This window comes from Anarrhichthys ocellatus, unplaced genomic scaffold (assembly GCF_004355925.1).
Source record: "Anarrhichthys ocellatus isolate YVR2014 unplaced genomic scaffold, GSC_Weel_1.0 scaffold17, whole genome shotgun sequence".
In the NCBI taxonomy this organism is placed as follows: Eukaryota; Metazoa; Chordata; class Actinopteri; order Perciformes; family Anarhichadidae; genus Anarrhichthys; species Anarrhichthys ocellatus.
This window is the reverse complement of record NW_022280047.1, coordinates 1,990,383-2,010,261: the sequence shown is the minus strand read 5'-3', so window position 1 is coordinate 2,010,261 and position 19,879 is coordinate 1,990,383. Positions and strand designations below refer to the sequence as shown.

Below are 19,879 nucleotides of genomic sequence, written 5' to 3'. Positions count from 1 at the left end.
ATCAGAATAATAACGTCCTGAAGAAAGGAGACTCGAGTGAATGAGAGTGTGGAGAGCTGCGCCGCGCGTGGAAGATAAACCAGCGTTTCAAAACAAAGGACAGCTATTTCTTCTTCTTCTTCTTCTTCTTCTTCTGCGCCTGCATACATCTCTCCACGCCGACTTCCCGTAAGTAGAAGACAATGCGACAGGGAAACGTGTAGCGTAGCTGTTTGAAAGCACTGATGTCACACATCTCCTCTTCGGCTGGCAGGTTTCATGTTGCCAGAAAAGTGTCATTAATGTAACGGTTGTTGTTACAGGAAGTCTCGCTTGTGTGTTAAAGTCCCTGTAACTGTCAGGAAAAGACTCTCTTTTCTCAGAACCAAGCGTTGCATTGCACAAAGCTGAGTTTAATGCCAGCTGTTATTAAGGAAGTTTGCATGCTGCATTGATTCTGACGCAACCACATGAAGACAACCCGAGTGGTGATGTGTTTTTTAGTTTCTTTGGAGGGATGTGGACTGGGAGAAAGTGAGGCATCTAAAGGTGCAGCTCTGTGGTCCCACAACATCTGGCAGCAGCTGAAAATCCCAGCACAGTGTCTTATTAGAGAAATCACCTCCGCCAGAAGCCCAACTGCTTATTACACAGCTCTATTTTATTATTTTTATAAATTGTTTTTATATCCCAATCTGTCTTTCACACACGGCCGTGCACGCAGCAGGTCCTCTGTGTCTCTTTCCACCGCAACCCCACGTCCTTGAAGTGCATGGAGGAGTTCCACCCATGTGAGAGCCACCCATGGAGCTCTCTGGCCCGATGCACGCTGAGAGGGGAAGTGGCTCCACATCATAAACTAAACAAAGCCAGGAAAACCGTTGCGTGTTTATTCTAGCCGAGTTCAAGGACAAACCATGGTGACATGATGAGTGGAGGGAGTCACCGCCAACTTTCAGAACTTTTACACTGTTACAAAATCAGATTTTATTTCAATGTCTAACAAAAATATCCTAGAAGTTATATAGTATGCTGCTATTATGCTGTAATTGACTTTTGGTGTGATTGCCCTAACCCTGCCATCTTCTCCTAGATTGAGTTTTGACAACCGCCCGGGTGAGAAGTGCAAACTTGTTTCGTGTCACTGGATCTGGATGGAGCAATGTGAAGGTGATGGCAAAAGGAGATTTTTTTTTTCAGTGGTGAAAAAGCAAGTTGTGCTTTCTAGTAAATGTAACAAAAACTGTCTTGTGGCTGTATGTCAAATTGATCTATTTTGGTCTGGTTTATACGAGACAGAAGAGAAATGTGTACCGGACTCTTCTGTGATTGATTTCAATCTATGAACATCAGCAGAAAGTTGTACATCTAGGAAGATGGTCAGTGATTTATGAGTAGAACTTGTAGAGGATAAGACTAACTAACCATACAGATAGCCATTTCCAGCTTATTTGATGGATTCTCTATCTTCTTGGAGGGCCACTGTTCCCCATTCAATTCCCCAGTGTGAAAATCATCTTGTAAACTCTAAATTACCCGTTTTTCACAGCGCAAGCAGTAACTTTCCACGATAAGTCCACTGATCGTGTGATGTAAAATCAGTGAAGTGCCCCTTTAATGCAGAAAAGTTGATCAAATCTCCAAACTGTTATAATATAAAGTATACGCAACTATTAGTCATTAGTCAACATCCTAAAACCTCCCGTGCGGACCCTCAAACATCACTGTAGAAGGGACAATCTGGAGCTGTTGAGAAAAAGCAGAAAGTTTGTGTGCATCCATCATCTTTGTAGAAACAAACCATTGAGCAGAAGGGGGGGGGGAGTACAGCGTAGGCCGTGTCATTCCTGACTCTTTGTGTGAGTGAATTGTGAGGGTCACTCGGGGGCTTTTGTGCGTCAGAAACTTTGGGGCCCCTGCGGAGTCGGCGCGGGGGGCCGGGGGTGTTGCACAGATTGAATAAGTTAGGGGGGCCACGGGGGCCGCTCTTTGAGGACCGGGGAGGTGCATTCTGGGCCAACAGTGGCATGTCTTTTGAGAGCCAAAGAGCGAGCAAAGGGTGGGTGGGGGGGGAGGGGGCGTCGGCACGTCTTTGTGCTGCCTTTGTTTGAGTTGAGTGGCACCAGATGAAGCGGGCCTTCTCTTTCTTTTTTTCACTCAGGCACATGCACGCACAGCCGGGCCTCGGCCGACGCTCTCCTCTGGGCAAGTCATGCGCTTTGATGCAATTACACCCCGGACGAGTGAGCGCAGGCTGGCACCGTCTCACACTTTACGGGTGTGTATTTGTTTTTGGTGTTTGTGCGTCAGTAACTGTAGTGTTTTTCAGCACGCTGTGGGAGGTGGCGGGGGCTCTCACTGTTGACTTGCTGTTTACATTTCTGGGGCCCCTTATTGTTGTCGAAACCTCTGCCCCCCCCCCCCTCCCTGGTTGTGTTTGAAAGCTAGAGCTGCTGGCATGTCTTCAATCCAGTCGGGGAATGACATTTAATGTGTTGTTTTTTTACAGCTTGAATTGCTTTATGGCGTTTAATCTGGGTCTGTAAAATAAATCTCAACTAACTCTGGAGCGCTAAACTTGCATTTGATGGCCGCCATCACTCAATGGCTGGAGTCATGGGACGCAAGTCGTGGCGAGTGCCTATCCATGGGAAACATTTTATCCACTTGCAGCTCTTTCATGCTGTGTTGATGCAGGGCTACCGAGGCGGTGGCTCACGTGGTTATGGTTAGCGAGAAAAAGGCTCTTGAAGAGAGCGGGCCCCGAGTTGTTTCACAACATCTGGGAGGAACCGAGAAAGACTCGAGCAAACCAAAGAAGCTGAACTCGTCTTTGTGTCTCTTTTTGGAGCACCTCTCCTCTTCTGTTCGGAGCATGCTGGGAAAGCAGGTGGATGTTCGCCCCCTCCCCTGAGGCCACAGGTTTAGGTGTGACAATCAAAGGGAGCCACAATGTACAACTCATTAGTTTTGTGTGTAAGTTCTCTCGTTTTCTTTTTTTGTTGGAAAAGGCTTTGGTCTCTCGTCGTGGTTCGGGTTTCACAAGGTCACAAATCTTTTCAGACTGCCTGGGGGGGGGGGGGGCTGATCTGTTGCTGTTCGGTGGATGTAAATGGAAATTTACGAGGCATTTGCTGGAGGGCGTTGGTGTCTCTATTCCGGCAGGTGTTATGGCTTGCCCACTGTTCTTGCATCATCTCTGACAGAATAGAGACTTGATGAAGACTGCCTGCTCTTTTTAAATGAATAGGCGATTGATTGAGAATTTGAGCGGTTGAGAGGGTATGTTCAGTATTCAGCCTACTGCTGTTGCTTCACTCTCCGTCACTTCGCCTGGAGCTCGACTGCATTCTTTTATGAAAGAGGGATAAGTTTGGTCCTGCCCAACTCTGACTGGTATCGCACTAGTTTCATATCACTTGTTACTTTTTTTTTGTATTCTCCTGACTCTCTTGAGGGATTTCCTCACTGTCCACATCTTGTTAGAGTAGCTGTGTGTAGCCCTGAAGATGACAAAGTAGCCTCTTGTGTGGTTTATGGTTTGAGGGCCTCCCTCCTGGCTGGTCCAGAGGCATGACCAGAGCAGACCAGGCGCAGCAGCTTAGGGAACAGATTGCCTTGGTTTGAGGTTGCTGGTTCAAGATCTGTGGATTCCTCCCAGCCCAGATCAACTGGAGGGGGGGAGGGGGGGGTCATTGGATCTGGGTGGGTGATCAAACAGCTCAAATATGCTTTCCTAAACTAGAGATCCCCCACTGATACCAGCTTTCATTCCCATACTGACTCAAATAGCCGGATCGTGTACGGGTTATAGTGGGTCGATCTGGGATCGGACACTACTATTTTAATAAATAACAATTCAGTGCATTTATATCTACTTATTTATATGATGCCTTACACATAAAGCCGTGATGCCAACCACTTCCACACAGTGAGGCATAAAGCTCATTAACTTAACACTGGTACTCGGTTTCGGGCTGGGCGATATGGAGAAAATCTAATATCCCAATATTTTTTTTACCAAAGATCTTGATACTGCAACGATAGTGTAGGGTTGACTCTTGGTGCACAATACATTTATAGATGAATAATCATCAGTAATGTGGATATAATGACTTAAGTGGTTGAAGGCAAATTATCGAATGGCTGTCAGAAAATGACATCACTTTACCTTAACAAACCAGGAAAAGACGACACTTGCGCCATATTATGATATCCAAAATCAGATAAAAGTCAGATCGTTGCATCTCTATCTGAAACATTGAGAAACAAAAGCATTTTTCATTATCTCTCGCACTTTTTATATTCATGTAATATCCAATTCATGCTGTGTTTGACGCTGTGTTTATAGAACGATCTGAGTCAGCTTTAGATCTCTCAACCACCCACCTTCTGTCCTCGTTCACTTTCACTCTCCAGAACCTCAGCGGCCAGCACTCATTACCGCAGCACCTTGGCATGCTACCAGAGCCCTTTGCTGATATCTCAGACCAATTACTCCAGATTTAGTGCTCGGCGGGCACCTTCAACTAACGGCCAACTGACTGACCCACATACGCCTCGTGTCCACTGCTTTGTTCGGGGCTTCGAAGGGGCTCGGCTCGAAGGGGCTCGGCTCGAAGGGGCTCGGCTCAAAGCGACGCTACGCTTCATTAGTAGACGTTTTATTGAGCCGACGGGCTGCTTGGCCAACGCGTTTTCACAGCCAAACTGTTGGCCCGTGACACCATAAGAGAAAGTTTGTCTCGCTAGCGGCAAGGAGACTGTTTGGTGTTGGTTTGCTGAATGAAGGATTGGGAAACTGTGTGTGAGTTGGCCTCAGGCCTTCACTGCGTGCATTTAATCCTGTGGGGCGGGCTGGGTTTCTTGCTTCAGGACCGGAGAGCTGTGTGGGAATGAGCAGGTCCAGATCAGATGCGGAACGGCGTTGCTGCTTTCATCTTGTGGCGTATCTGCTGTATCATCGGTCGAACTCGGCATCGTGGGAGGATTCATGAAAGTGCCAGGATACCCCGTGATCTGTCTTTGCTGGTGTTGATGCATATCTATGACGGTGGACTATGGAGAGAGCTTTCGGTAACAGAGATCTGACTGTTTGAAGATGCATATCTATCAAAAGCAAGTGGGAGTACGAGACCCCTCACCCGCGGCGCCTCGGTCATGAATAAGACATGGCTCTGAGCGTCTGATGTGCCGCAAAGTGTAAAAACGCACAAGAAACCCCCGACCTGGCCAAGGAATAGCTGCACAAGCTCTTTCCCTGAAGTCTGTTCAACAGCCAGCAAACAAGCGGAAAGTGTTCCTCAGTTTCAGGATGCGGTGACCTCTGCTCGCGAAGCGACACCGCAGCGCGCACACGCACACGTATAGATGCATGCAGATCACCAGCTGTAAAGACTAGGATCTCAAATTCAAATGACTGGAACATTTATGATCTAGTGTTAAATATGATCTTTTTAGTATGAAGTAAAGATGAGATCAGGGTGGCCGTTATATCAGTAATGTTCACTGTCAAACTAACCAGACGAGATGTTTTCACCTCGCTCTGAGTGCCGTCCTTACCGAGACGACGGAGAGCCGTGATGAGGTACGAGTGAAGGGATTTCCGGGGGGGGGAGATGACACAAGGTGCCCGCCGACTGCCTCGACGAGGCGTGTTCAGGCTCCGTCCCTGTAGTTTCAAGAGGCAGAGCGGCTAATTTGAGGGACATCGCAGTCTCAACAGACAGCGCCATGCCCGGCCTGGATGGACTGTATAATCAGCTGTAAACAGAGGACTCGAAGTCCACGGAGCAACCCAAAACTGTAGCCTGGGTGGCTGAAACCCATTGTAAGTACTGCAGAATGGAAACAAAATGTGATAGCAACAAGGAGGGCCATGGTTATTGTGAGGAGGCCTGGAATGAACTCAAGGACTGTAATAAAATAGGGCACACCACAAACCATCCTCAAAAAGACATAAACACGCTTGCAAATGCATGTTCCTTTGAAGCAGAATCACAAGCATGTTTCTTCAGACATCACCTGGAAAAACCCCGTGTGACGTGGTTTAGATTGACAGAAGATAGTCGGACGGATCGTTGCTCACAACGCACGACTGAGCCTCAGAGGCTGTCGGACGGACACTGATGCTTCCTGTTAGCTTCCTGTTTATTTCTGCCGTTTCCTTTTTTTTTGCCCGAGAATGAATGGCGACACCGCTGCGGCTTCTTTATCCTGCTGCTGCTGGCGTTCAGCTGAAACTGAAATTCGCTCCCTCAGTTTATCTTCGGGCTGGCTAATTATAGACCCGCGCATTTCGGCTGAGGGTTCATGAAATCTCTAATTATGTTGCGAAATTGTGGAACGAGAAAACATTTTTAAGCGGAGACTTCGATGTTGCAGATTTAAAGCATCACACAACCGTGAACTGCAGACACGACTGAGCGACACCCGCATCTCAAGCGGTTCAAATCCCATTCCTCGACTCCTCACATGCTGTCATGCCTGTGACTTTGTTGTTGTGACCCAGTTCTGCTGGTTTCCATTCGACCTCGGATGAATCAGTCAGCCTTTTTGGCCGCATGAGATAATACTTTTTATTTTGTGATGCTTTCGCCTTGAACCGACTCCGATTGTATCAGACAGAATACAGCGTCAGTGTTCATTCCCTACAGATGTGGTGGAGTGATTTATCATCCTGAATGGAGGCTGGTGGGGAGGTTATGTGCAACCTAATACCGCAGTAATTCCCCTGGGCGTCGGACTGACTTGTAACTCTTACTGAATGTTTTTGTGCTGAACTTTTCATCACCAAGACAATTAATAGAAACAGTAAACTGTTATCAGTTTAGCCTCCCTTCTCTGGTATGTGAAAGTTATAAATCTATCAGGCTGATTTAGACTCTTTCTAGAAGAATTGTCCCGTTACGAACCTCGCTGTCAGCAGTTGGTAGGGACTATTTCTTCAGTAGAAAGTAGTTCTAAAAGAGATACTGGAAGTGATTTTTTTTTTTAGAAAATATATCTTTTAATAGAACCCTAAATCGCTGCCCACATCTCTGATTTGCTCAGCGGTTCAAATGTCTGTAGGTCTGGTGTCAGCTACATCAGAGAGGTAGCTAACTACATGAAAGAAAAAGCGACAGAAATGGACATCAATATGGCAACAAGGGCTGAATACAACAATGCAGAATTACATGTCAATCATCTCTGTTGTATTGGCGCGGAGGCCCAAAATGTACAGATATCTCAAAACCTGGGAGAAAAAACAACCACAGTATCTTCATGGTGAGATACCACTAGAGATAAATATCTCTTGTAATTTGTGTGATTAGACCCTTTTGAACTTCTCACAACCTTCTTTATGGGGGATCACCAGGACAGCCGAGTCCACCACGCTGGGGTTTTGACCCGGCTCCCTCATATTTTCCCGTGTGTGTCATCACAACGCTGGATCACGACACTCATGACATCAGAGGGCTTCTGAGGAACCCTCCGTGTTTCCACGAGACCACGGCTGTGTCGAGGCCAGTGTGGCCACGGCAACGAAATCAAAACATAGACACAGCAATCGCTTTGATTGAGACTCACACACACATTGATGCACATGCACACACAGGACTGAGAGCTCTGAAAATGCCATCTGTTAAAGTTTACAAGTTATTTGTAATGAGGTTTGGATTGCTGTTGAAAGTTTTTTTTTCAGACTGTAATATGAATTGATCTGCGCTGATCTGTGTTGACAGCCGCCCGGTCGCTAAATACACAAGGCTCTTGTCATTGTGAAGATGAAACCGATCGCACAAAGGCCCAGGGATCTGTGAGCGGAGTGACGACAGTATGAACTCGTGTGAGTCATCTTAACTGTTCCGATGGACATCTGGAAGTGTTGCTCACGCTGCACTCGCAGCTGGCTGATAGTGAATGTGAAGTAGCGCTCTGTGGGAAGATCTGGGGTCTGTTTGATGACAATGGTACAAATTAAACATCCCCTGGAGCGAACACAAGGGAGCTCGATGATTCATGGTGGATGGGAAACCAGTCGCCATGCAGCCTTCTTACCCCTCTTTTCTCCCCCCTTTCCCCCGTCAGTTACTCCCACATCACATGTATACAGATTCTGTGCGTCTCTGACACTCTTGTGTGTCTGTGGGTGTGCCTTTACAGACGCTGCCATGGCCGAGGGAAGCTGCTTCGGTGTGCTGTAGCTGTTTGGCGTGACCAGAGCTGGACCTTGCCTCGGAAGAGGAAAGAATCTTGAGAGGAGGGAAAACATCTGCTCAGAGGGGATAGGATCAGAAGAAGGAATCTGCTGGACCTTTCTGTTTGTAAGGGAAAGGAACTTAAAACTCTCAGAGGGCTTCAAGATTTTTAAAATCATTGGTTGTTGCCATCTCAGACAGACTTGACGCCATGTGCCATGTTATTGTAACATGCCGCTCCATGCTGTGGACGCTGCTCAGCATCGTGGTGGCCTTTGCCGAGCTCATCGCCTACATGAGCCCCGACTGGCTGCTGGGATTCCCTCGGTCGGACTCCGGGGCGGACGTCGCCCCCGGGGGGTACCGGCCGTCTCTCGGCCTCTACAGCCGCTGCCTTCGCGTCGGGTCCCGGGGAGTGGTGGTGAGCTGCGGGCCCTACGCCGGGTCGTTTGGAGAAGTGGCCAGCGGCTTCTGGCAGGCCGCCATGTTGTTTCTGGCAGCTGGGACGTTAGTGCTGGGAGGTGTGGCCTGTATCTCTGTGTTCAGCATGTGCTTCCAGAGCATCATGAAGAAGAGCATATTTAACATCTGCGGACTGCTCCAGGCTATCGCAGGTGAGACATCATGACTGTGTGTTTGTTAAGCATGTCTGACACACTAACTCAGGAATCAGTTTCACTCAAAATGGAATGTTCTTTGAGTTTTGTTTTTTATTCGATTGTGTGCATTAAAGATAGATGGGGAAAAAGCGGAAGAGAGTGACAGAGATGATATGTTACGAAGATCCCCAGCTTGAATCAAACCGACACCCCAAAGCACAGTGATATATATTAATTGGAAATTTAAAAAAATTGAACTCAAAATTCACATTATTTATAGTGCTGGGCAAGTTAACGCGTTATTATCGCGTTAACGCATTCATTAATTAACGCCTACAATTAGTGTGTGTGTGTGTGTGTGAACGTGTGTGTGTGTATGTCCTTGAGCCTTTTGAGATGGGAAAAAAAATTATAATAATTAAAAAACAACAACAAAAAAAAACAGGTAAGTATTTTAAATTTATTATTATTGTAACAGACCGTCTCATGTTTATCGTTTTGTATTGGAGATATGATGTCCCTTCAGGGTTTCCTTAGAGAAAAGGTGAAAAGGTGACTTCCGCTTCTGGTCGGGGGGGCAGAAATAAAGAGAGAAGCTGCACCAGCTGTTGCTCTCCCTGGAGACTACTGGACATCGCTGCGGTAAAGTCAGCAGACTCTCAGATCTCCGTGGTCAACTCAGCAGACACCTACATTTTAGTGCACCTATATGCTGAAATTCACAGTAAACGCATTTAAACGGCACAGATCGGGAGCGAGCGAAGGACTTTGAAAGTTAGCGGAAACATTAACGTGAGACAACATCCGGTTTCTTCAGACGAACATCCGGTTTTCAGAATAAGATGCCAACAAAGTATGAATTATATTCACATTAGTATAAAACATGCTACCTGCATCTCGTGAACCAAATGTTATTGCCCTTTTGTTCATATAGCAGTACTTTTAAAATAAAAGTGCGCAATACACTACTTTTGAATTCATTATTGAACTTTGCCATAACAATGCGATTCATCGCGATTAAATATTTTAATCGTTGCCCAGCAATTTATTTTTATAGTTAATTAGTTCTTATTTTCTAATATATCTTTTGAAAATATTATGAAAAATTACTTTTTCAGTGCTTGTTCGCATACCTTTGGTTATCTGGAGTACCTACCAACCTACACACTGGATAAACAATAAGACGACCCAGTCAGTTTTTTGTGGATCAAAAAACATGGGATTCAACAATTTATTCAGATTTGTATACCCTTCCTATGTCACATGTAGGCTCATTAGAACGCGGCCAATCACAGCCGACTGGGCTTTTTCGGGAGAGGGATTTAAAGAGACAGGCGCTGAAACAGGGCGTTTCAGACGGAGGGTGAATAAAGCTATATTCAGATGGACAGTATGAGAAAAATAAAGTGTTTTTTTAGCATGAAAGCATGTAAACGTGTTCTAGTAGAAACCCAAAATACTAGTATGAACCTGAAAATGAGCGTGATGTGTCCCCTTTAAAGTCATTGAATGCCTTTCTCCGTCGAAATAAAGGCTGGTGGGCTGTGAAAACACAAGATGCTTTATTGTTATCCCTAACTAACCGATATATTGTATTTTTATAACCATACCATAATTCTGTCACTACAATGCGAATGATCTCACCAAAATAGTGGTCTGATAAAAATTGGAAAAAAATATATAGTATATATATATATAGTATATTAAAAAGTATATATAATGATTTCACCCTAAAAAAACTCAAACATTTACTCTCATTCTTTTTCATTGCAATGCTTCCTCTGGGTTCACGCGTTCAAAGTTCTCAGTTGAAAGAGAAGGAAATTGGAAGTTCCCACAAAACGAGCCCCTTCAGGGAAGCAGGGAAGAACCGTGGACAAACACCTGGAGCTGAACAGCTACATTTCACTTGCTACCGAAGCTAATGCTAATAATCCCAGTTTATAGTGGTTACACGCCCATGCAAGCCTATTACTGTATGATTTATAATCATGCCATAGCCTTTGGGGAATGCCTCTGTTGCCGTTGAGTTTACAAGTTGAGACATCAGATTTTACAAGTTGGCAACGCCTAGTGGCGTGCCATTGCACTTTTCCTAGTTGGAGGTTGGCAATGAGGTCCCACAGGTGCGTTTGGCTGGACAGGTCTGTCGAGCGGGTAATCTATCACTGTGTGACATCACTGCAGAAGCGGTCAAATGGGGCTTTTACTTGAATCACAAATCAAACACTTGTCAGCTGAAAAAACACACGTATTCTTCACCAGAGTTGAGTCACCGCGCTCCCAGCTGCTCTGTGATCTGTTTGTGTTTCCTCTGCCCCGATGTTTACATGACTAAACCCCTCGTCTCATCGTCTGCTCTCTCTCTCTCTCTCTCTCTCTCTCTGCAGGCCTGTTGCTGATGGTGGGCCTCATGCTGTACCCTGCCGGCTGGGGTTCAGAGAAGGTGATCGGCTACTGCGGGCCCGAGGCCTTGCCCTTCAGGCCCGCTCTGTGCTCCCTCGGCTGGGCGTTCTACACGGCGATAGGAGGAACACTGGGATCCTTCCTGTGCGCAGTTTTGTCCGCACAAGCTGAGGTCGCCACCTCCAGCGATAAGGTCCAAGAGGAGATCGAAGAGGGAAAGAGTCTGATCTGCCTGCTCTGAGCCTTTAGAAACCTTCTAAGGAAACTCCCGGAAATCCTCCTCGGCGTCATTTCTTCTTGTAAGGACACTTGTAGATCTCAGTGGAGGAAGGACAGACATTTCTCTGAGTGATTTTCTTCACGATAGCCTGGATAAAATCAGTGATTGTTGAAAAGATGTAACAAAAATCGTTCAGCTTCAGGTTGAACAGCAGGCCAATGGACTTTGCCTGTAGACCAATGTTTTTGACCGTGATACTGTTTTATGTTTGTACTAATTCTCACCTTAAACAAACCACTGTGCTGGAATAGCAGCAGATAAGTCAAGGAAGTTGGTGGTGGATGCGTCGTTGGCGTTCTTGTGGACAGGTTAAACACTGCCAGACAAACAGTGTGTAGGTTAGTAACGCCATTATACTGTTCATTTCCCACAGCAAACCACTGAATACTACCAGATGTGTGCACTAAGACTCCCAACAACAGCTTGCGTGGGAGTGTGTGACAGACATGAACTTTTGAGATTTCTAAATGTCCACTTGCTCTGATTGTACGGCACAGCGGGACAGTAAGACGAGCTGACTTTACACGCGCCACTTAGCGGATTGCTCCCTTTTAAAAAGGAGTGTTCTCCTGTTAAATGGATCGTTTGCGAGCCTTCTGCAGCTTGTTAACTGGCAGAGTGTGTGACAGAAACTCAACTTTCATATTGCTCACAGGGAGATAAAAGCAGGCTGCACCGGATCTTATTGTGGTTTATCTTATGACTCACCGTACAGATCTGGCTTTGTAAAGACGATCAAGACACAAAGAGTGGGTCAAAACGGGTGTTTTTTCGGTACTTTTGGAGATCACCGGATATTTTCACTTTGCTTCCTATTTTCCCAACCGCGCTTCATTAAGTCGCTGTAAAATGTAGAATCACGTGACCGCTTTGATTCATTGTAGATGAGATGTGCAATAATTCAACCGGAGTGTGTTTGCTGCGAGAGTGAGCGGACCCAGAGGATGAGACATTTCTGGTCCGTCTGTGCTTAAATTAAGATGTTGACTGTCTGCTGTTTTTGTTACATTAACAAAAGAGTTAACAGCATCCATGGTACGTTGAATGATACTGCATGTATGAGAGTTCCATGTGTGTGAGGAAAGATACAGTCCGTACTTTGTACTCAAATAAACCAGGCCTTCTTTAGAAATTCTGTCTGTGATTCATATGTAAAACCTTTTTATTCTGACAAGATCCTTCTTTCATGTGTCTTTCCTGTTAAAACCAAACCTCCTGAGGAAACACTGACACCTAGTGATGGAAAGAAGATAACACAAAACTACTTTCCACTTCCACTGGTGCAGGGGTCGGCAACCTTTACTATCCAAAGAGCCATTTTGCTCCATTTTCCACCAAATAAAATTTGTCTGGAGCCGCAAAAGCTATTTGATATCACAGCTTATATAGTTTCGTATATAAACGGACCAACAGGAGCTCAGGTAGACCGGTTGTGAACCTGAAATACCACTTTAAGTCCGGTAACATTACAAACGTTGAGATTAACTACACGGATAAACTGAACGAGTATTTTATACTTGGTCTACATTTTGTTTCAAGTTGTGTGTGAGACACAATACTTTCCTTATTACTGTGGATGCTTGCAGGTCAGTGGCAAAATCACTTTCATAAAACGATATTCCCGTACATATTGCATCTGGCCTGACTTGTGACCAGGTCAGCATTCCTGGCTATATATATATATATCAGACCAATACATTTCCCCAGTTCAGTTACAGTGGGTACGGAAAGTATTCAGACCCCTTTAAATTTTTCACTCTTTGTTTCATTGCAGCCATTTGCTAAAATCAAAAAAGTTCATTTTATTTCTCATTAATGTACACTCAGCACCCCATCTTGACAGAAAAAAACAGAAATGTAGAAATTTTTGCAAATTCATTAAAAAAGAAAAACTGAAATATCACATGGTCATAAGTATTCAGACCCTTTGCTGTGACACTCATATTTAACTCACATGCTGTCCATTTCTTCTGATCCTCCTTGAGATGGTTCTACTCCTTCATTGGAGTCCAGCTGTGTTTAATTAAACTGATTGGACTTGATTAGGAAAGGCACACACCTGTCTATATAAGACCTTACAGCTCACAGTGCATGTCAGAGCAAATGAGAATCATGAGGTCGAAGGAACTGCCCAAGGAGCTCAGAGACAGAATTGTGGCAAGGCACAGATCTGGCCAAGGTTACAAAAGAATTTCTGCAGCACTCAAGGTTCCTAAGAGCACAGTGGCCTCCATAATCCTTAAATGGAAGAAGTTTGGGACGACCAGAACTCTTCCTAGACCTGGCCGTCCAGCCAAACTGAGCAATCGTGGAAGAAGAGCCTTGGTGAGAGAGGTAAAGAAGAACCCAAAGATCACTGTGGCTGAGCTCCAGAGATGCAGTAGGGAGATGGGAGAAAGTTCCACAAAGTCAACTATCACTGCAGCCCTCCACCAGTCGGGGCTTTATGGCAGAGTGGCCCGACGGAAGCCTCTCCTCAGTGCAAGGCATATGAAAGCCCGCATAGAGTTTGCCAAAAAACACATGAAGGACTCCCAGACTATGAGAAATAAGATTCTCTGGTCTGATGAGACCAAGATTGAATTTTTTGGTGTTAATTCTAAGCGGTATGTGTGGAGAAAACCAGGCACTGCTCATCACCTGCCCAATACAATCCCAACAGTGAAACATGGTGGTGGCAGCATCATGCTATGGGGGTGTTTTTCAGCTGCAGGGACAGGACGACTGGTTGCAATTGAAGGAAAGATGAATGCGGCCAAGTACAGAGATATCCTGGAAGAAAACCTCTTCCAGAGTGCTCTGGACCTCAGACTGGGTCGAAGGTTCACCTTCCAACAAATGACCCTAAGCACACAGCTAAAATAACAAAGGAGTGGCTTCGGAACAACTCTGTAACCATTCTTGACTGGCCCAGCCAGAGCCCTGACCTAAACCCAATTGAGCATCTCTGGAGAGACCTGAAAATGGCTGTCCACCAACGTTCACCATCCAACCTGACGGAACTGGAGAGGATCTGCAAGGAAGAATGGCAGAGGATCCCCAAATCCAGGTGTGAAAAACTTGTTGCATCATTCCCAAGAAGACTCATGGCTGTACTAGCTCAAAAGGGTGCTTCTACTCAATACTGAGCAAAGGGTCTGAATACTTATGACCATGTGATATTTCAGTTTTGTTTTTTAATAAATTTGCAAAAATTTCTACATTTGTCAAGATGGGGTGCTGAGTGTACGTTAATGAGAAATAAAATGAACTTTTGATTTTAGCAAATGGCTGCAATGAGACAAATTTAAAGGGGTCTGAATACTTTCCGTACCCACTGTATAATGGGGGCCATATGGTCTGCTATAGCAGACACCTGTGGCTTTGTTTCCTGGCAACATATGGTCTTAAAATGATTCACCTATTCTACACCAAAACCAAACTTGAAATAAAGAATCATTGACATGACTTTCGACTGAGCCCTCTTTAGTCTTTATGCTCCCAGGTATTGTAGTTTTTTTTTTTTAAGGGCAACATTTGGCCTTTATACGTTATGCTAGCTACTATAGTCAAAAAAAAAAAAAAAAAAAAAATTCTCTCGTCGGGATAATAAGTCGCTTACTATAGTTTGTCAGCCTAGTAGGGTTTCCTGAGCCAAAGCCCCTGAAGGCAACATGGTGGAGTAATGTTCACTGAACTGCGAGTGTCTAGCGTGAAGAGTTTTTGAAATGCATACCAAACATCGATCATAACCCAGTGATCACACAGAAATCTGCTTTTATCAACAATCCTAATGACAAAAGCAGATTTGTGAACCTTTGCAAGACAGAAAAACTGGCACTAAAGAGTCCTTTACATTAGTTCATGACTCTGCCACTTGTACATGCAAAGAACTCAGTACAAGAAATCTGCCCTTCATATTTGAACCATGACATTGTATATGCATCAAAAACACATGTAATAGTCAATATAAGTCAAGTCAGCCTTTATTTTTCTGTCACGCAAGGAAATACAGAAACATCAGGATTAATATATATTCCATGCCATTAAACTCCCAAATCCTACACTCTGGATCTTTAACGCCGAGTTGAAGCAATATTCTGATTCAGTACCTGTAGTGGCCACAGTGCGACATTCATGTTGCCATTAATACCATCTGCACTAAACATGGACTCATGAGACCCAGTGGTGAAGGACAGCATTGCTTTCTTGTCCTGTGCAGAAAAAAAAGCAAGTTAGAAAAAATAGATGCAACAGTTTCAGACTACTAATGCAAACCACTTGATTTGAGCCTTTACCTTGAAGATTCCCTGGCTGCATCTCTTTTCTTGAGAGTAGGCATAGCCCAGTGTGAGCACCCAGTTGATCCAGCCCTTCATGATGGCAGGAACAGTGAACCAGTACATGGGGAACTGAGAAGTAAGGCAAAGTGTTAGCTTTGAGCTAAGAGAAGCTTAGCGAATAAGCATTACTGTCACCAAGCCTCTACCTGAAAGATGATTGTTCCTCAGTGATGTCAGCACATAGTTTTCCTTCCTCCCATGCCAGTTTAGTCTCCTCTGCATAACGGAAGTGATCGGCATTCTTGACTTCTCCTGCCGAGACAAATTATTTTATTTAATTCTGAAGTTCAATAAAAAGCTAAACTTCTTCCAATGCCAGGGAGATATTGATATACCAGTGATGTCCTCATCAGTAGCAGTGGCTTTAAACGTCATGGCGTACAGGTCCGATACGGCCACCGTGCAGCCCTGACCTGCTAAAACTTCTACAGCAGCATCTTTGGCTGCATGCAGCGTTGAATGAGCCAGTGCTCTGGTGGGCATACACGATCAACACTTTCTTTGCGGCTAAACCAAGGATTAAAGATTGGAAATGAGCACACATCAGGGCAGAAATCTCACAAATGAAACATTACAGTTCATGAGGTACAACATTACTCAGAACATGACACATAAATCCCTCAGCAAATACAAGATAGGTGATAACTCACCCATTCTGGATACAGATGTCAGCTGCAACTTTACAGATCGCTGCTGTTTCGAATGAGAGAGCAGGTCAGTCTAGAGCAATAGTCAAGATGCTGTTTTATACACCACAAGACTCAACACACAGCCTCCTCACAGGTGCTGTCAATCAGCAATCAAGGTCATTAACCAATCACCTGGCATCTCTCAGAACTCTCATCAACATAGCAACATATCTTTTACTGACCCTGGACAGCATTTTTAAATGGGGAGTGGAATCTATGTATCACTAAAAGCCAAAAAATATGGAGGTTTTTATCAGTGAAACCAGCTACAGCTTTTGCCTGTTTTAAAAACAGGATAAACTTACAATAATACTCTTAGACCTACATCTTCTTCATTGCAGTGTGTGTTTCCCCCATTTCAGCCTGCCCAGAAAGAGACGGAGCGTAGGTTTGTTAATGTCTTTAAGAAGATATCCCTCTCCTTGACTCCATTTTCAATGTTAACACCAGCCCTGAAGCCGAGACATATCACCTAAAACTCAGAACCTTTACTTGCCTCTCAACAACAGTTCATAATCACAAGTTAAATTGTGTGTGACTTAGATTGAATAACTCCCATGAAATTACCTTTCTTGAGTAAAGTGGTTATACAGTATGTACTGTATAACCACATTGTATCACCTGAAGCCAGGAAATCATTACATTACAGTTATTTAGCATACACTTTTATCCGAAGCAACTTACAGTTCAGATTCTATCACAATTCTACACCATAGGCACAGCTACAGGAGCAATTTTTGGGGTTAAGTGTCTTGCTCAAGGACACATCAACATACATGAAACTAGTGGAGCCTGAGCCAGGGTTTGAACCGCTGATCCTCTGATTGAAGGACGGCCCTGCTCTCCACTTTGCCACAGTCGCCCCAGTTCTCATGACATTGGCATGGTAGCAAGTGCGCCATTGTTCGATTTGAAGGTGTAATAAAAATGTGTGATTCTCAGTCATACAGTACAATTGTTGTCATGTTTTCAAATGGGTACATGTGTTGTTGGGCAAAGTGTCTCATAACAGAACGATCTATTGAACACAGAGCCAAACTGGCTACTATTGTAGATTTGAATGATGTTATGCTCGCTGTAATTTATCACACAGCATTTTGAGGGTCATCATGTGCTTTACTTTGTTGCACACTTACTTGGGTTTATTTTATCTCACATGCATGTAGTAGTGCAGAGTTGTGGAAACTAACATCTCCTCTTTTAGTGGATTTGTTGATCAACTCCCAAACCACCAACATAAAAGCTCATTTGTGTTGCATTCTTTTACTAAACACTGATCAGTTCAGTGGTTTAGTGAAGGTTTATGTATGTGTGTTCCAATAACCATACCTCCATTCTATTAATATGCCAGAAAAATATCTAGTATGTCCTAATACATTGTATATCAAATACAGTTTGCCACAAATACCAGGATGTACTGCGTCTGGTCGCATTTTGCAGCACGCAAACAACTGGTGATGTCTGAGATGCCATATTTAATTCTGAGGAGAAAACACTGGCTGGACAGTTTTGTGTCTCCAATTCTGTGGTCCTGTGGGTCTAACTTCAAAGGAGTCAGATCCAAATATCTAATCCGGCCAAAACGTCTTGAAGTAAAGAAATACACGAGCAGATCATTTCATTGGAACCCATTGAAGACTAGTCACCACAACCTCATTAGGAATATTTAATTCGACTGAAAATGTTATAGACATCTTTTTATTTGGATCCTAGGAGAGCCATCTGAACCCCCGTTATTGCTCAATCGAGGACAGCAGAACTATTGACGTTGAACTTGCAGGTTTTCAATTTTGTCACTGAGCTCTCTCAGAATTTGAGTATTGGGGAATGTGTTCTTTTGGCTGCTTAAACATTTGAACGACAGACCTATCAGTAACTGTAATATGACAAGATGACCTCGTCATATCATAATTTCATCATCTCAAATTTTTCAATGACCTATTTAGGCCAACAGTATGTACCTGACAGTGCTCTTTTACTTCTACTTCGGTTTGTTGCAAAGTAAAAACACAAACGTACCTTGAAGTTGTTTTCTATGTAGTTCCTTATTTTGTTATCATCTGTGCCTCTCCAGTGTTGGTAAGTTCTATATGATCATTTTGAAATAAACTACAGCAGTGTTATAAAAAATTATAATAATGATAATAATTAATTAATTATTCATTAACGTCACATCTTGTTCCCTTGCACCTACATGTATGTATCATTACATTCTGTACTGGTTAACAAACAGTAAAGATTTAAATTATTTGTGATTTAGTTTGAATTAATTGGGAAGAATTATGCTGCATGTTGGGGTCGTAATCTATATGTTGGGATCTGACTATATGGCTTTAACATATAGTCAGATCAAAGAGAGTCAGGCCTTCCCTTTTGCAAGCAAAGGTTTCATCCTGATTGTAGTTTGAGCACCAAACCCCCAGCTCTGAAGAAATTCACATTAGGGTGTGAGTTCCCTCCCCCCAAAAACTATGCGTTCCTGAAGTTACCTGAAAGCAGCGCTGCAATCGATTTGGCCGAGGGCCAAGACACCCCAGGACCCCTGTGGTTCAGCCACTGTTCTACAAAACTACCTGCAACCCCCACCTCAATGCATTTTCCCTTCGACCTCCGTCGAGCTAGGGAGCACACCAACGTTGTTTCCCCCTTTTAACCAAAACCTAGGTTTAACAGTTTATATTCGCTGGCCGAATTCACCAAACTGTCTATTTTATCTTTGTTCGTATCCACGAAGCGAACCCTTTTATTCCTGCAGAAGTGAAGAAGCAAGACTTCTTCAGAAAGAGAGAGAGAGAACTTCCACTCTCCACCAAGCGCCTCGTTTGCTCCGGACATAAGGACGTGAAAATCCCGTATCCAGACGACAGCGAATCTCTCCTACCGAGAGAACACCTCCCGCAGCCCGCAGCCGCGCTGCCTGGGCCCAACGAAGCTCAGAAGAACCCCCCCCCCCTCAATCACCACGATTGCATCGTACCGTAAGGCGAACTAGAGTCTGGGCAGAGTTAGAGAGAGTTAATTTGTGTTTATTTTATCTTGTTCGTGTGCTTAAAGTACTGTTCATTTTTATAACATGGTGTATGCTTTATAATCGCCGACACTAACGGTCGCCGAGATCGTTGGGGTTGTGGAGAAGCTAGTGTATTTCATGCTACCGTGATCTGTGTTGAGCTAGCCGCCTAGTGAGGTCGAAGTTGCTTCTCATCAGGTCAGGAGGTCAGAACCGCCGGCTGAGACAAAGAGTCGCGGTTCTTGCTCCCCTGGCTGAGAGAGCAATCTTCCATACTCCCGCGTGGAGCGAAGGATCTTAATCTTTTGTTTTATTTCATTTTGTTTTGTTCCTTTCCCTTCTCTTTTACTAATCCACACACACACACACACACACACACACACACACACACACACACACACACACACACAC

The 19,879-nt window shown here is 44.4% G+C and overlaps 1 protein-coding gene and 1 long non-coding RNA gene across 4 annotated transcripts; one reads left to right on the top strand and one right to left on the bottom strand.

Moving 5' to 3' along the window:
• Window positions 1–12,777, top strand: LOC116388699 (LHFPL tetraspan subfamily member 2a protein-like). Of its 3 annotated transcripts, XM_031856795.1 has the most exons (5): window positions 1–168; window positions 1,073–1,149; window positions 2,141–2,257; window positions 8,128–8,776; window positions 11,152–12,777. In XM_031856795.1, the coding sequence occupies exons 4-5, from the start codon at window positions 8,374–8,376 to the stop codon at window positions 11,406–11,408; spliced, it is 660 nt and encodes a 219-aa protein (XP_031712655.1). In that variant the 5' UTR covers window positions 1–168; window positions 1,073–1,149; window positions 2,141–2,257; window positions 8,128–8,373; the 3' UTR covers window positions 11,409–12,777. The 3 variants fall into 3 exon arrangements, with proteins under 3 accessions (XP_031712655.1, XP_031712654.1, XP_031712656.1); XM_031856794.1 differs by lacking the exon at window positions 2,141–2,257; XM_031856796.1 differs by lacking the exons at window positions 1,073–1,149; window positions 2,141–2,257.
• A 2,619-nt stretch (window positions 12,778–15,396) lies between these two features.
• On the bottom strand, window positions 15,397–18,834 carry LOC116388616 (uncharacterized). The gene is made up of 5 exons (XR_004213077.1): window positions 16,420–18,834; window positions 16,105–16,276; window positions 15,916–16,021; window positions 15,725–15,838; window positions 15,397–15,640 (listed from the first exon to the last, which is right to left on the bottom strand). It is a non-coding gene; the product is annotated as an uncharacterized LOC116388616 (long non-coding RNA).
• Window positions 18,835–19,879: the final 1,045 nt, after the last annotated feature.

Bases quoted from the DNA above. Each gene is read 5' to 3' on its own strand.
- LOC116388699 (XM_031856796.1), top strand. From the start codon at position 8,374: ATGTGCCATGTTATTGTAACATGCCGCTCCATGCTGTGGACGCTGCTC. The intron at 8,777-11,151 runs GTGAGACATCAT...CTCTCTCTGCAG, and splicing joins ACTGCTCCAGGCTATCGCAG to GCCTGTTGCTGATGGTGGGC.